This window comes from Cynocephalus volans, chromosome 4, assembly GCF_027409185.1.
Source record: "Cynocephalus volans isolate mCynVol1 chromosome 4, mCynVol1.pri, whole genome shotgun sequence".
Lineage (NCBI taxonomy): Eukaryota > Metazoa > Chordata > Mammalia > Dermoptera > Cynocephalidae > Cynocephalus > Cynocephalus volans.
The window spans coordinates 149,580,554-149,594,269 of NC_084463.1; the positions used below are offsets into that span (position 1 = coordinate 149,580,554).

Genomic DNA, 13,716 nt, shown 5'->3' on the forward strand with positions numbered 1-13,716 from the left:
CATTTGTTATTCTCTGTCTTTTTGATACTGGTCAGTCTAACTGGGCGGAGATGATATCTCAAAGTAGTTTTGATTTGCATTCCCTGGATGATTAGTGATGTTGAGCTTTTTTTCATGTACCTATTGGCCATTTGTGTGTATTCCTTTGAGAATTATCTGTTCAGCTCATTTGACCATTTTTAAATTGGATTGTTTGCTTTTTTTACTACTGTTTGAATTCCTTGTAAATTCTGAATTTCAATACCTTGTTGGAGGCATAGTTTGCAAATATTTTCTCCCATTCTGTAGGTTGTCTTTTCACTCTGTTGACTGCTTCCTTTGCTGTGCATAAGATTTTTAGTTTGATATAATCTCATTTGTTTATTTTTTTCTTTTATTGCTTTGTTGCTTTTGAGGTTTTATTCATAAAGTCTTTGACCAGTGCTGCATCCTGAAGTGTTTTCCTTATGTTTATATAGTTTCAGGTCTTAGGCTTAAGTCTTTAATTCACTTTGAGTTGACTTTGGTATATTATGAGAAGTACAAGTCTGTTTTCATTCTTCTACATATGGATATCCTGTTTTCATAGAACAACTTACTGAAGAGGCTGTCCTTTATCTGATGTATGTTCTTGGTACCTTAGCCTAATATCAGTTGGCTATAAGTATGTGGATTGATTTCTGTGTTCTCTATTCTGTTCCATTGGTCCATGTGTCTGTTTTTATGCCACTACCATGCTGTTTTACTTACTATAACTTTGTAGTATAATTTGAAGTCAGATAGTATAATTCCTTCCTAACATATTTAGGATTATTTACATTGCCTAGTTTTTCACCTCTTTTAGTAAGTCTGGTTTCTCAAGGAAGATGTTTTCAAGGAATTTTTAATTTCATATAAAGTTTTATCTTATAATTCTTTTAAAACATTATAGAATTTCTAATGATAATTTTCTTTCCATTCATAGTATTAGTAATTTATGTTTCTCTCATTTTTTCTCATCAAATTTTTCTATAATTTCAGTATTTTTGTTACTCTCAAACATTGTCTATGTTGATTTTCTTATATAATTTATATTATATCTTTTCTGTTTCATTTTTATTTACTTCATTATACTTATTTTTTAAAATTTGTTTTAACTTAAAAATATTTTAGATGTTAATTGAATTTTTCTTAAACATAGTTTATTTATGAGTTTGTTCATTAATTTCCAAATTTCAGATATTTATTAGTTGGCTTTCTATTATTTATCAAAAGTTAAATTCCACTGGGAAAAGAGAATATACTCAGAATGTTTTCAATTATTAAAATTTGATGACACAACATAGAATGAATTTTGAAATGTTTTATGTGCATTTAAGAGTATTTAAGAGCATATTCTGTATTAAGGCATAGTGTTCCTTGTATTTCTATTAGGTAAATTAAATTTACTGTACTGCAATTTTATTTTTATTAGATTGTTTTACCAATTAATTACAGTGTTTTTTATTAAAACCTTTATTGATATTTGTGAATTTTATTATCTCTATTCCATCATCTTTCCTCTAAGTACTTTGAAGGTATTTTATTAGGTAGATACAAATTTAGGACTATTCTTCCTTTCTATTTTGGTCATTATTTTACCAAAAATAAATGTACATTTTTATAAATAATGACACCTTTTCCCTTAATGGTTAACTTTTTTGATATTAATATAGTGAATCCAGCTTCCTTTAAGTTTGAGTTTATAAAGTGTAACTTCTTTATTATTTTTTTAATCTTTTTACTTTCAATCTGCCTATGTCTCTGTATCTCTTATAAACAGCATTTAATTGGATCTTGCTTTTTGTTCTTGTTTGTTTGCTTTCTTCATCTATATCAGTGATTCTCAATCTGAACAAATTTGCTTCCAGGCAACATTTGTCAATGTCTAAAGACATTTTTGGTTGTTATCACTGGTGAAGGGTGAGTTGCTACTGGCATCTAGTGCTGAGCAATCTACCGTGAACTGGACAGGCCCCATAACAACAACAACAAAATCACCCAGCCCAAAAATACAATAATGCTAAGGTTGACAAACCTTGATTTCAATTTGCTTTAGTATGTAATAATTGGCAGAATGTACATATTCCATCTCACTATTTGATTTATATTTGCCCTTCTGAAATTTCTGTTTGCATATTATTGAATTAATAAATATTTAATTATTGAATTTTATGATTTTTACTAGGCTTTTATCTACACATTTTGATTCATTATTTTATTGGCTGCTGTGGGTATTGTAATATAATCTTTAATTTAGTAGAGTCTGTTTTAAATTAATAATTTTACCATGTTTAACACTGGAAGAAATTTCCAATAGTTTAATTTGCTTATTCCTTTCTAGCATTTATGTTTTGTTTTATATTTTATTTTGCCACTTGTTACATTCTCCTTAGGAAATCATTTTTGCTGTTACTTTAATCAGTCAATATTCCCTAATATATCGACCCTTTAGGGTGTTCTTCATCATGTTCTGTTTCCATTTGGAGTAATTTCCTTCCACTTAAGACTTCCTTCAGGATTTCCTATTTTATGGTCTAACAGATTCTCTCAGCTTTTGTTTGTTAGTAAAATCTTTATTTCTCCTCTATATTTTTTTAAGATTCTTTTGAAAATAAAAAGAGACTTTAAGATATTTACTTTTTTCCTCTTCATACTTTAAATATGTCATTTCATTTCCCCTGCTTCTTGTAGTGTCTCTTAGTAGTTTGATATAATTCTTACCATTGTTTCTTTGACCACAGAGTTTCTAGGAACAGGTTTTTCTGTATGTTTTGACTTGGGATCTTCTGACCTTGAGTATATTTGTTTTAAGTCATCAGTTTTGTAAAAGTTAGTCTTTCAACAGTTTATTTTAAATATTTATCTTAAAATAGCTTTATCTTATATATTTTTTTGTCTGTTCTCTCCTCTTTTTCTGGGACTTCAGATACATCTACTTCACACCATTTGATTGGGTTGCATGTCTCCTATGTTCTGATCCATCTTTGTGATCTTTTTCTATCTCTGTGCTTCAATTTAGATAATTTGTATTCATCTGTGTTCTCAGTCCTGTCTTCTGTTTTCTCTGATATGCTCTTAAATTCTTGCAATAAGTTTTTATTTTCAGAGTTTGTGGGATTTAGTTTTAAGTTGTAGAATGCCATTTGTTTTTGTTTTTACTCATGTAAATATCTCTTAAAATACATCATCTTAATTTTTTTTAACTTTTTCTTAAACACGTCAATCATAACAGTTTTTAAGGTCTTTTTCTATCTTTAACATGCTGAGCTTCGGTGGGCCTGTTTGCATTTTGTGTGATTTTACTCTAGATTTATACTTTCTGTCTCTTTGCCTGTGAATAAAAGGATCATAGAAACTGAAGATGAATTTAGTTTCCACAGGAGAGGGTTTTGTTTCTCTTATAGGCAGATAGGCTGAGGTGCTTATCATGTTAATTCAATTACTATTGGAGCTGCCAGTGGACTGGTTTGGAGTTACAAATCATTTTTTTTTCCCCTGCTTATTTCTGTTGTGTGGATTTCCCAGTGTTTTGATTAAGAGGCTTGTCTCTCTCTTTCTATGTTTCTCTCACTTTCTCCAGACCTTAAACACTGCAGGACATCAAGTTTTTAACTTTTTGGAGGTGTGAACTCAGTTTCTTCCCTCTACATCTCCAAAGGCAGCAAATATCTTCAGGGGGCTGTTGGGCTTGTGTTTGATGCAAGCCTCTGCCTTTGGTGGGACATTATCAACCCAGCAGCTAAACACTGAGAAAGATTTCATCCTGCCTGTCATCTTAGTCTGAGCCTCCAGATTTGTCTTTTTGCTTTTGGAAGAAATTTTAACCTTCTGTGCCTGGCTGAAGCAGGCAAATACTTTGGAGGGAACACCTACATTACATTTGTTGCTGCTCTTCTCTTTAGAAAGAATTTGTCTTCTAAGTACAGCAAGCATACAGAAGATAATCAGCCTTTGTGGTCCAGAACCAGCTTCTCACACTCATCCCACCCCAAATTCTTCTGGGAAGACCAGCTGCATGTTTAAACTGTTATATAATCAAATTCATCACTCCAGCCCACCTAATCACTTAAAGTTCCACTGTTTTATCTTTCCCCAGAACAGTTGGAAGGCACATGCCCAGACTCAGTAGCTGTTTCTTTTGGTGGGTAACAATCTTCATTATTTGTTTGCTTGGGATACTACCAAAAGCTCCTCTTTGCTTTGCAGAAGTTGTCCACTACGTCTATCTACTATATACATAACCTACCAATGCATCTGTCTATCTAATCTATTATCTATAGTCTATCTCTTTACCTATCATCTATCTATCATCTATTATTTACCTCTTTATTTGTCCATCTCTCTATTTCTTTAGTCTCCAGGCCTGGTAAGTCCAGAATTTGACTAATATCTTGAAAGAAATTGCACAATTTGGGTTTAAACCCACAAAGTATCTGCTAAATCTCTGCTGGGTCCTGTGCACTCTTACAGAGCCCTCCTGCAGGACAAGACTGGATTTTTAAGTGTGCTCTGAATCACTGCAATAAAAGTCATCTCCTTTTTCCAAGGTTATACGTCTCTGAATTCTCAGCCACTCCAATTCTTTTTTCCTTAGTAGCTATTCACTCTTTTTTCAAGAGATGATTTCTATGTCTTATCCTGCTTTTCCTACTTTGTTTTCAGAAATGCTGTTTAAATCACAACAGATTCCATCCATTTAGAAGTAAAAGTGATTCTGTCATTTTACATAAGTATTTTTCCCATGTTTCCCTAACTTTTTAATTGTGAAACATTTTAAACCTACAGAAGAGATTCAAGAACAACACAAATTTGGAAGAATAAGCAATCCCTCATATACCCCTTATGTATGAACACTAATTGCAATAGCTGCAGTTGCCTTATCAATCTCCCAATTTCTCTCTCAATCTCTATCTTAATATATACACATACACATCTATATGCACATGCACAAATATATATGCATACATTTATTATTATAAAATAATTATATAATATTATTCTCTAATATACAATGCATGTTTATGCTTTCCCAACGTTTGAAATCTAATATTAGGTAATCCCTTCTGGAAGTAGTCTACAAGTCCTATTCAGTGTGTTATAATACCTAATTGCATTTTGTAATTTTGACTCTTGTGTTATGAGTTTCTTAAACTTAAGGTAATTATGCATCTTTTTTATCTCTCCTACCTTGCAGAGTTTCATCTCTTAACAGTCACTGAAATTACATCAAACAATGTTTATCTATATGTCTGAATCAATCAATCATCTATTTAATGTCTCTCTCTACACATTCATGAAACTCCAAAGTGAATAATTATTTCCTATTTTCATGTGAAAATTTGGGTTTTGTAAACTTAAGTGTTTTGTCCAGAGTCACAGAACTAGTACATACCATCCTTTGATGTGTATTGAGTTATTTATTTATTTATTTATTTATTTATTTATTGTTCTCATCATATAGTCTACTTTGAAAAATATCATATGCATGTTTGAAAAGAATACACATTTTGTAGGATTTGAATGTCATCCTTATCTCAGTTCAGCTTGTTTGCTAAAAAATCTTGGAGTCATTTTTGTATCTTCTCTTTCCCACACCATCCTGAGAGTTCTAGCATTAAAATGTATCATGCGTTTCTGTTTCTCACAAGCTTCACTGTGACACCTCTTGTCCAACACACTGTCAATTCTTAGCTGAATTATTGTGTAGCCTCCTGGTTGTGCTTCTGTCTCTTACTCTTGCCATTCTGTGATTTTTCTCTGAGATACCAATTCATTTGTTAAATGCCTACTGTTGGAGTCTTCTTTTTATTTGAATCCACGTCAGATTCTTTTAAAACCACAGTGAGCTTCTTCAGATTTTAGCATGAGAATATGTCAGAAAAAATATTTATTAACTTTTGAAAGCATGAAACTATTAAGCCACCCAAACCATGAATGGCAAAATACCAGAGTGATTTTCAGTCTTCAGGTCATACTCAATACCCCTGCCCCAAATTGTATGAGAGCATCTTGATTATAGATTTGTTTGCAGTGGTATTATTGACAATTTTAAAGAAAGTCTGTCCATTTGTGAGTTAATGTCAGGTTAGCAAAGCCATAGTCAGGATCGAATCAAGTGGGGGTTCTCTTGCACCAAATTGATCTTTTTGCTGCATCTTTCACATCCTTATTCCTGAGGCTATAAATCAATGGGTTTAGCATGGGAATCACCAGTGTATAAAACACAGCAGAGATCTTCTCCTGTTCCAGGGAATACTGAGAGCTTGGCTGGATGTAACTAAAGGTCACGGACCCATAGAATAAGGTCACAGCAGTCAGGTGGGAGGCACAAGTGGAGAAGGCTTTGTGCCTTCCTTCTACTGAGCGGATTCTCTGGATGGCAATGATGATGCGGACGTAAGAGACCATGATGATAATGAAAGTGAACATTGCAATGACTCCAGAAAAGATCAAAAGTAACATCTCATTGGCATGGGCATCAGAGCAAGAAAGCCTTAGCAGAGGAGGGATGTCACAGAAATAATGATTCACAATGTTAGGACCACAGAAGTCCAGTTTGAGTAAACCTATTGTATGTGTCAGGGAATTAATGAGCCCACCTGAGTAAGATGCAAGCACCATCAGAATACACACACTTTGGGTCATAATGACTGTATACAACAAGGGATTAGCTATTGCCACATAGCGGTCATAAGCCATCATAGACAGGAGGATGCCCTCTGTAGTCACATACACTGCAAAAAAGAAACTCTGCAGAACACAACCAGAGAATGTACTGGACTTATGTTTTGATAGGAAATTGATCAGCATCTTAGGAGCAAAGACAGTAGAGTAGCAGATATCACAAAAGGACAGGTTGCTAAGGAAGAAGTACATTGGAGTGTGAAGTTGGGCATTTAACCAGATCAAGGAAATCATCCCCCAATTACCTACCAGAGTGATGAAATAAATAAGTGTGAAGAGCAAAAAGAGTGGGATCTGCAACTTAGGATTTTCAGTTAACCCTACTAGATAGAATTCCTTTACTATGGTATGATTCCAACCTGCCATGCATTTAGGCTCACATAGGTCCTTAGCTGTAGAACAAGATATCACTTAGATGAAAAAAATATATATTTCCACCATGATCCAGAATCCATATTATCATGCGACATTTATGGTTACCCTGTAGTTAGATAAGGAAAAGAAATTAACCTCAGCAGTAGCTTATATTTATGGCTAGTCAATCTATATAAAGTAACACAAATTTTTGGAATTTGAGATTATTTTATCCCCTGGCTTAGTTTCGACATCATAGAAAAGGGGGAAAAAGGAAACTCTCTTAGATTACAAAACTGTTAATGGATAGAATTGACATGCAAATGTAGATATGCCTGGTACTTAGTCTCTGACTCTTTCTATGACATATACAAGCCTTCTTCTTACATAGGATACAAACTGACTTGTATCAAATGATAACAAATCTTCCGTTTTCCTGTGGCAAACCTGCTTCGATTTTTTTCACACCCAGTTGAGCTCATGGCACTGACTTCCATAATATGAAGACCTCTTTCTTTCCAAATATTAGAACTCAAACCTATTTTTGCCTCAGCTTCTGCCCAGATCCCCCACTTGCAAGACCAATGATTGTGACCTACAATAGAGTTGAGTCAGAAGAAAAAGGTGATCAATCTTTTCACTTGTTGTTTAGTATTAAGGCTGATTAAAACAGCAGTGCATTTAACTTGACAACTATTTTCTTGCATCTTTGTATAACTTCACTTTTGCATTTTTGTTTTCTATCAGCATTGAAATAACAGACCTGAAAACCATTGTAGAGAGGCAAGGTATAGTGAGAGGCAACAAAACTATATCTGCAAGATATGTCCTGTTTTGAAAAACATAGGGTGCCTCTGTTTCACATGTTTTTGACATGATATGATACTAATTCAACAACATTTATGGTTAAATATCAACTAATTCATTCATTCACCCATACTTTTAAACATTCAATAAGTATGCATTACTTACTACTTGATGCCAAGAAATGGTGTTTTTGCTAGAGATGAAGCACTGAACAAGGCTAATAACAAGCCTCCAAGGAGTTCACATTCTGTAGGAAATAAGTAATCACATATCGGTATACTTATACAATGGTGATAAGTGCTGCAAAGAAAAGGAAAGAAGGGGAGGTGAATAGAAAGATATGGTAGGTACTCTATTATAGAGTGCCTTCAGTTCCTATGGTTGCTATAGCAAATTAACACAAAACCCATGGCCTTAAACAGCAAACATTTATTCTAGGTCTGAAATCAGTTCCACTGTGTCAAAATGAAGGTGTCACTGGGGCCACATTTCTTCACTTCCTTTTCACATTTCATTGCCTTTTCAAGCTTCTTGAACTGCATCCCTTTCTCACTCTATTTTCAAAGACAGCAGTATAGCATTTCATCAGTCATCACACTGCCTCCTTCTCCCTCTGTAGCAAAATCTCCCTTTGCTTTCCTGTTAAAACAGCACCTGTGATTATATTTAGGATATACCCAGATAATCCAGAATAATCTCCATATTTTGAAATCCTTGATTGACTCACACCTAACAAGTCCCTTTGGCCATATAAGGTAACATTCACGGTTACTAAGGATCAGGACTTGGACATTATTGGGCCATAATTCAATGTGCCATGTTTAGGGTGTTCAAAGAAGGACTCTAAATGAGGTGAAATCTGAACAGAAAACTGATGGAAATGATTTAATTAGGAATGTGACTATCTAAAGAAAGAATATTCCAGGGAGAAGGCACAGCAAGATTAAAGAAATGAGGTGAAATCAGGCTTATTAAGAGAGCATAAAACATTAACTTAACTAAAAGGAACAAGAGGGAGAGCGTCTCATGGGGAATAAGAGATGCTGCCTTTGTAGCACCTGTAAGCAGTTTGGACACTCTTTCAGTGAGATGGGACTTGTTTGCTTAGATGATCAAAGTATCTGACATATTTTTACAGGCTCTTTCTAGCCCTTGCTTTGAGAATACACTCTAGTAAGGCAAGAGTGGAAGCAGGGAGGCTTTTTAGGAGGCGGATTCAATCCTTGAGAGAGATGACTATGCCCTACATTAAGGGAAAATGATCACAAGTGATTTCATTCTATATATATTTTGAGGTAAGAATCACAAAGAAGGAAAGTTGAACTGAACATGAAATAAAAGATTATTCTAAGAGGGGTGTGTATGTATCGATGTATGTATGTGTGTGTGTTTCTCGATTGGAGTTGCTCTTTTCTGAGATGTAGAAGACATGAATGAATGTTTGGAAAAAATCAAAAATTGTATTTAGTTATATTACATTGGGAATTATACAAATTGAATTGCCATTTGGTGTTTGATTGTGAGATGTAATGATCTTAAACTTCAAGAGATACAAATTCTGAGGTGACCTAATAGGCTATTTAATAAAAAGTAAAATTTGTGAAAACTGTTTATTATCTCCAATTATCTGAAAATTGCAATGGCTGATTCTTCCCACCTTCTACAGGCAGTCAAGCATGTAACAGTCTATCCCACTCAAACACAAAGATAGGAAAATATTCTCTTTTCACTTTTCTCACCCTGCATATTTGCAGAAAATATTTAAGGGTTTACATTGCCATAAACCCTCACTTCAATCTTACATCATTTTTGCTAGTCTATACTAAAGCTGTTTCATTTAAAGGTAACCATTTTTCCTCTTCATATGATTTCACTGCTCTCCACCTAGGTTTTATTTTATGTGTACATAACATTTTCTATGGAAAATTTGTATTTCCCATTAATATTACATATTGCTTTTTATTCAAAGAATATGCCCTTTATGCAATATATAGTGTTAGACATTAGAGATTTCAAGAAAGATATGTGAGCTGTGCACTTATGGAACTTGAGGTCTACTGGGATCAAGATTTGGGAAAGCCTGGGATACAGCCTTCAGGATATTGCTAAATCTATGTCAAAATCTTCGTTCTATGAATATAGGCTGAACTCTCAAAAATTGAGCTTATAAATAAGATCTTATCTATATTTTATATCAGTGATTAAAAACACAATTTATGATAAGGGTGTTGGAGAGAGAAATCATAAAGCTAACAGCAATTTTCATTATAACAGAAAGGGGAACCCAGCCAATTGCTTATCAGAACAGTTAATGACTTTCAAAATAAAGGTCTCTCCCTATTGTGGGGGCATAGTTGTTACCCAAAACTGAAAGAGCTCACTATATGCTCTCGTGGAACTTGGCTTACAAAATATGATTATGTTGGCATATTTATGGATACATTTATTACAAATATTGTATGTAAATCTTATATTTTCTGTACTGTTCATTTATTGTTCATGTTATTATAGAATATTATTTAGAAATAAATGTATAACTGAGTAAATGCTATATAAAATATATGTTACATATATGAATTCATCATAACATATATTAAATATATGCATGAACTTATACTTTAAAAGTTACACAACAAATGGTTTATGATTAAACATTGTTTACAAGACAAAGGTAACCAAATATCGAATATCCAAAAAACATAAAACTTACCAAACAACAATCACAACTGAAAACTGTAGAAACTCAATCAGAAACAAGTCCGATGTATTGAAAGACCCAGAACTATAACTTAGTCTAATTTAAAAACAATACAACTTATTTGGAAGACTATTTTATACAGACACATTGGAGTTGTAGTTGAAAGAAATAAAACAGACCTGAGCTCTGGGAATTAAGTGTGGGTGCACATGCCCTTATATTGTTACAGACAAACTCAAGGAAAATATAAAATAGTCCTTAACATGTCATATTCGAATCATAAAAGAAAATTAGGTCTAAATGATTTTCAAAGACTATTATTACATAAGATGGGGAAGAAATAGTTTTCATTGTCGTACAGATAAAATGCGTTACAATTCTCAGATATTACATTTTAAAGAATTTTTCATAATTACACATGTAGCTTTAAATTACTATATAAATCAAGCATTAAGTACAATAAACACACATGTGAGGAAATCCTGGATACACAAATTATGTAAACATTGCCTTTTTCCATAATATGAGAAAATATTTGAAAGATAAATAAAGCACAGTTTGGGAAATAACTTGTTTGAGAACAATGCTAAAATCATACAGCTGCTAACAGATTCTTTCAGTGTGAGGAGATAACAGGGGATAATAGAAGTTTGAAAAAAACCTGCATTGCCACTCCCTAAACATACTTACACCTAAGCAACGTCCAGAGTAGGCAGAGAGTCTAGTGAAGAAGACCAGGTTTTCATGATTCTTCAAAGACTCATTGTTGAGAGCAGAGTTTTTTATATGTAGCATATTTTCTTTCAGGGACACCAGCTGTAGTCCATTATGCAGCTGTGAATCTCAGATGTCCAAAGGTTGGATCAGTGGTGTGCTTTTCGTCTCTTGAGACTGGAACTAAACACAGAGATTCAGGTTCTCTCAATCATTGTTCAGTAGATGCCTCTCTTTTCACTTTGATAAAATGTCAAAATTTTATGCTTTTTTAAATAAGACAATTTTTAAAAACATACAAGTTCTCTAAAAATCAAATATATTGGGATGAAGGTGCAATGCAGATAATAAATCCAATTGCAGGAACTAAAGAAATGTTTTCTAATTATGTATGTGCTACTCAGTCAAGTGTTCAAATGTTCTAATGATGAAACAACAGACGATTTCTTTTCTGTAAAATGGGAATATTCAAACGTGTTCTACACATGATTAGTTCATTATGAACTATATGTAAATTAGTGCATCACATCATACTCCAAAAATATCCATTGAATTAAAGATTCATTGAATTGAAGATGAGAAAGTACACACAAAGATATACACATATGGAATTAATTAGATCATATGCTCTATTTTGGATTATTTATGCTAAAAACCTATGCTCTTATTTTCTCTAAATACTCAATACACACAATATATCTGTGGATTATGTCTTATAATTTCCTTCTCACTTTAATTTCACTAAAGTAGTAGTAGACAAATAAAACAATGCAGAGAATTTACATACATTTCGCAAGGTGTATTGTCTGTTTACATAGTTTTATATTTAGATCTCTTAGGTAATTCAAATGATGTATTAATTATTTGAATGTTTGGGAGAGGGTAGCAGATAATTTTGTTGAATTCTCTTGTTAATCCATTAGTAAGTCTTAGATATTATAACATGAAAGCATAGTGTTATATAAAGAGAAAAAAATAAAGTTTTATTTCAATCCAAATAATGTACAAAATTCAAAGAATCATGAAAAAAAAAAAAAATGTATGTAGTTGTGAAGTTCCCAACAGAACATCTTAGTTCCTTTGGATACAAAAATTAGAAGCTATCACCATGTAAAAAAAGAGATCAAAATAAATTCATATTTTAACAAAACAGTCAAGGAATGGGTGATTTAAATCAATAATGAGAACTGAGTAGCACATTCAAAGGAGGGAAAATACAGTATGATTAAATGTTGTCAAATCGGTGGCACATTGAAATCAGTGTTACTGTAGCTAAAAAAAAAAAGGAAACACTCCTACACTGTTGGTAGGACTGTAAATTAGAACAGCCACTATGGAAAACAGTATGGAAGTTTCTCAAACAGCTACAGATAGATCTTTCATAAGATCCAGCAATCTCACTTCTGGATATAAATCCAGAGAGACAGAACTCATTATGTAGATGGGATACCTGCATTCCCATGTTCACTGCAACTCTGTTTATAGTAGTCAAGACATGAAACCAACCTAAATGTCCATCAATGGATGACTGCATAAGGAAAGTGTGGTATATATACACCATAGGATACTACTGTGCCATAAAAAGAATGAAATGCTCCCACCTGCAACAACATGGATGATCCTGGAGAAACTTATGTTGAGTGAAATAAGCAAAGCATAGGGGGATAAATACTGCATGTACTCACTCATATGTGGGAGATAAAAGAGAAAGAAGGAAGGACAGAAAGACCATATTAATGAGTTAGACTTGCAGAGGAAGAGTACATTCCTTGGGCTACAAAGTGGTTTTGAGGGGAAAGGGAATGGGGGGGGATTGGAGATAATTGGGTGAGTGACACAGGGTACAAATGCAATTTGTGGTAATGAGTATGCTGCAAGTATGAATCTGGCCTTCACATCTTGGGCGCAAGGGGTGACAATCAGCTTTGCATCTCATGAATATTCATAACCAATAAAAATGCATTGCTTTAAACTAGAGAAATAATTTCTGTAAATTTTAGCAAAATATAGTAGCCTATCACTTTTTCCTATGAATCTCAAAGGAAGTTTTTTTCCCCTTTGGAACAAGAAGTATAAGTGGAAACATAATAAAATACAATACCAGTCTTGAAATGTCTGAAATTTCTATTTGATGTTGTACTTTTAGGTTACTCAAAAAAAAAAAAAAGAAAAGAAAAAAAAAAGAAAAGAAAAGAAAAGAAAAGAAAACAATCAATGTCAATGTCAACATCAACATTGAGAAAAATGTCTATATGCTAGCCAAAATTTTCTTGGATTATATACAACTTCAGTCTTCTGAGAGGAAATGCCTTCCTTTCTTGAAATGGCTTAATTGTTTACAAAGTAAGTATTTTTGACCTCAGGAAGGTTGTATTTATATAGAAATGAACAATACATGAACACATTTGTAAACCTGGAGGAAACAGATAAATTTCTGGATACATGTAAACTAGGAAGAC

General features: G+C 33.1%; 1 protein-coding gene across 1 annotated transcript; it reads right to left on the reverse strand.

Annotated features, from left to right (window-relative positions):
* Positions 1 to 6,111: 6,111 nt before the first annotated feature.
* On the reverse strand, positions 6,112 to 7,050 carry LOC134377006 (olfactory receptor 5J3-like). Its single transcript, XM_063095617.1, has one exon. The coding sequence runs from the start codon at positions 7,048 to 7,050 to the stop codon at positions 6,112 to 6,114; it is 939 nt and encodes a 312-aa protein (XP_062951687.1).
* Between the last annotated feature and the right edge of the window lie 6,666 nt (positions 7,051 to 13,716).

What these genes read in the sequence shown, in the direction of transcription:
- LOC134377006 (XM_063095617.1), bottom strand. Translation starts at nt 7,050, where the DNA reads ATGGCAGGTTGGAATCATACCATAGTAAAGGAATTCTATCTAGTAGGG.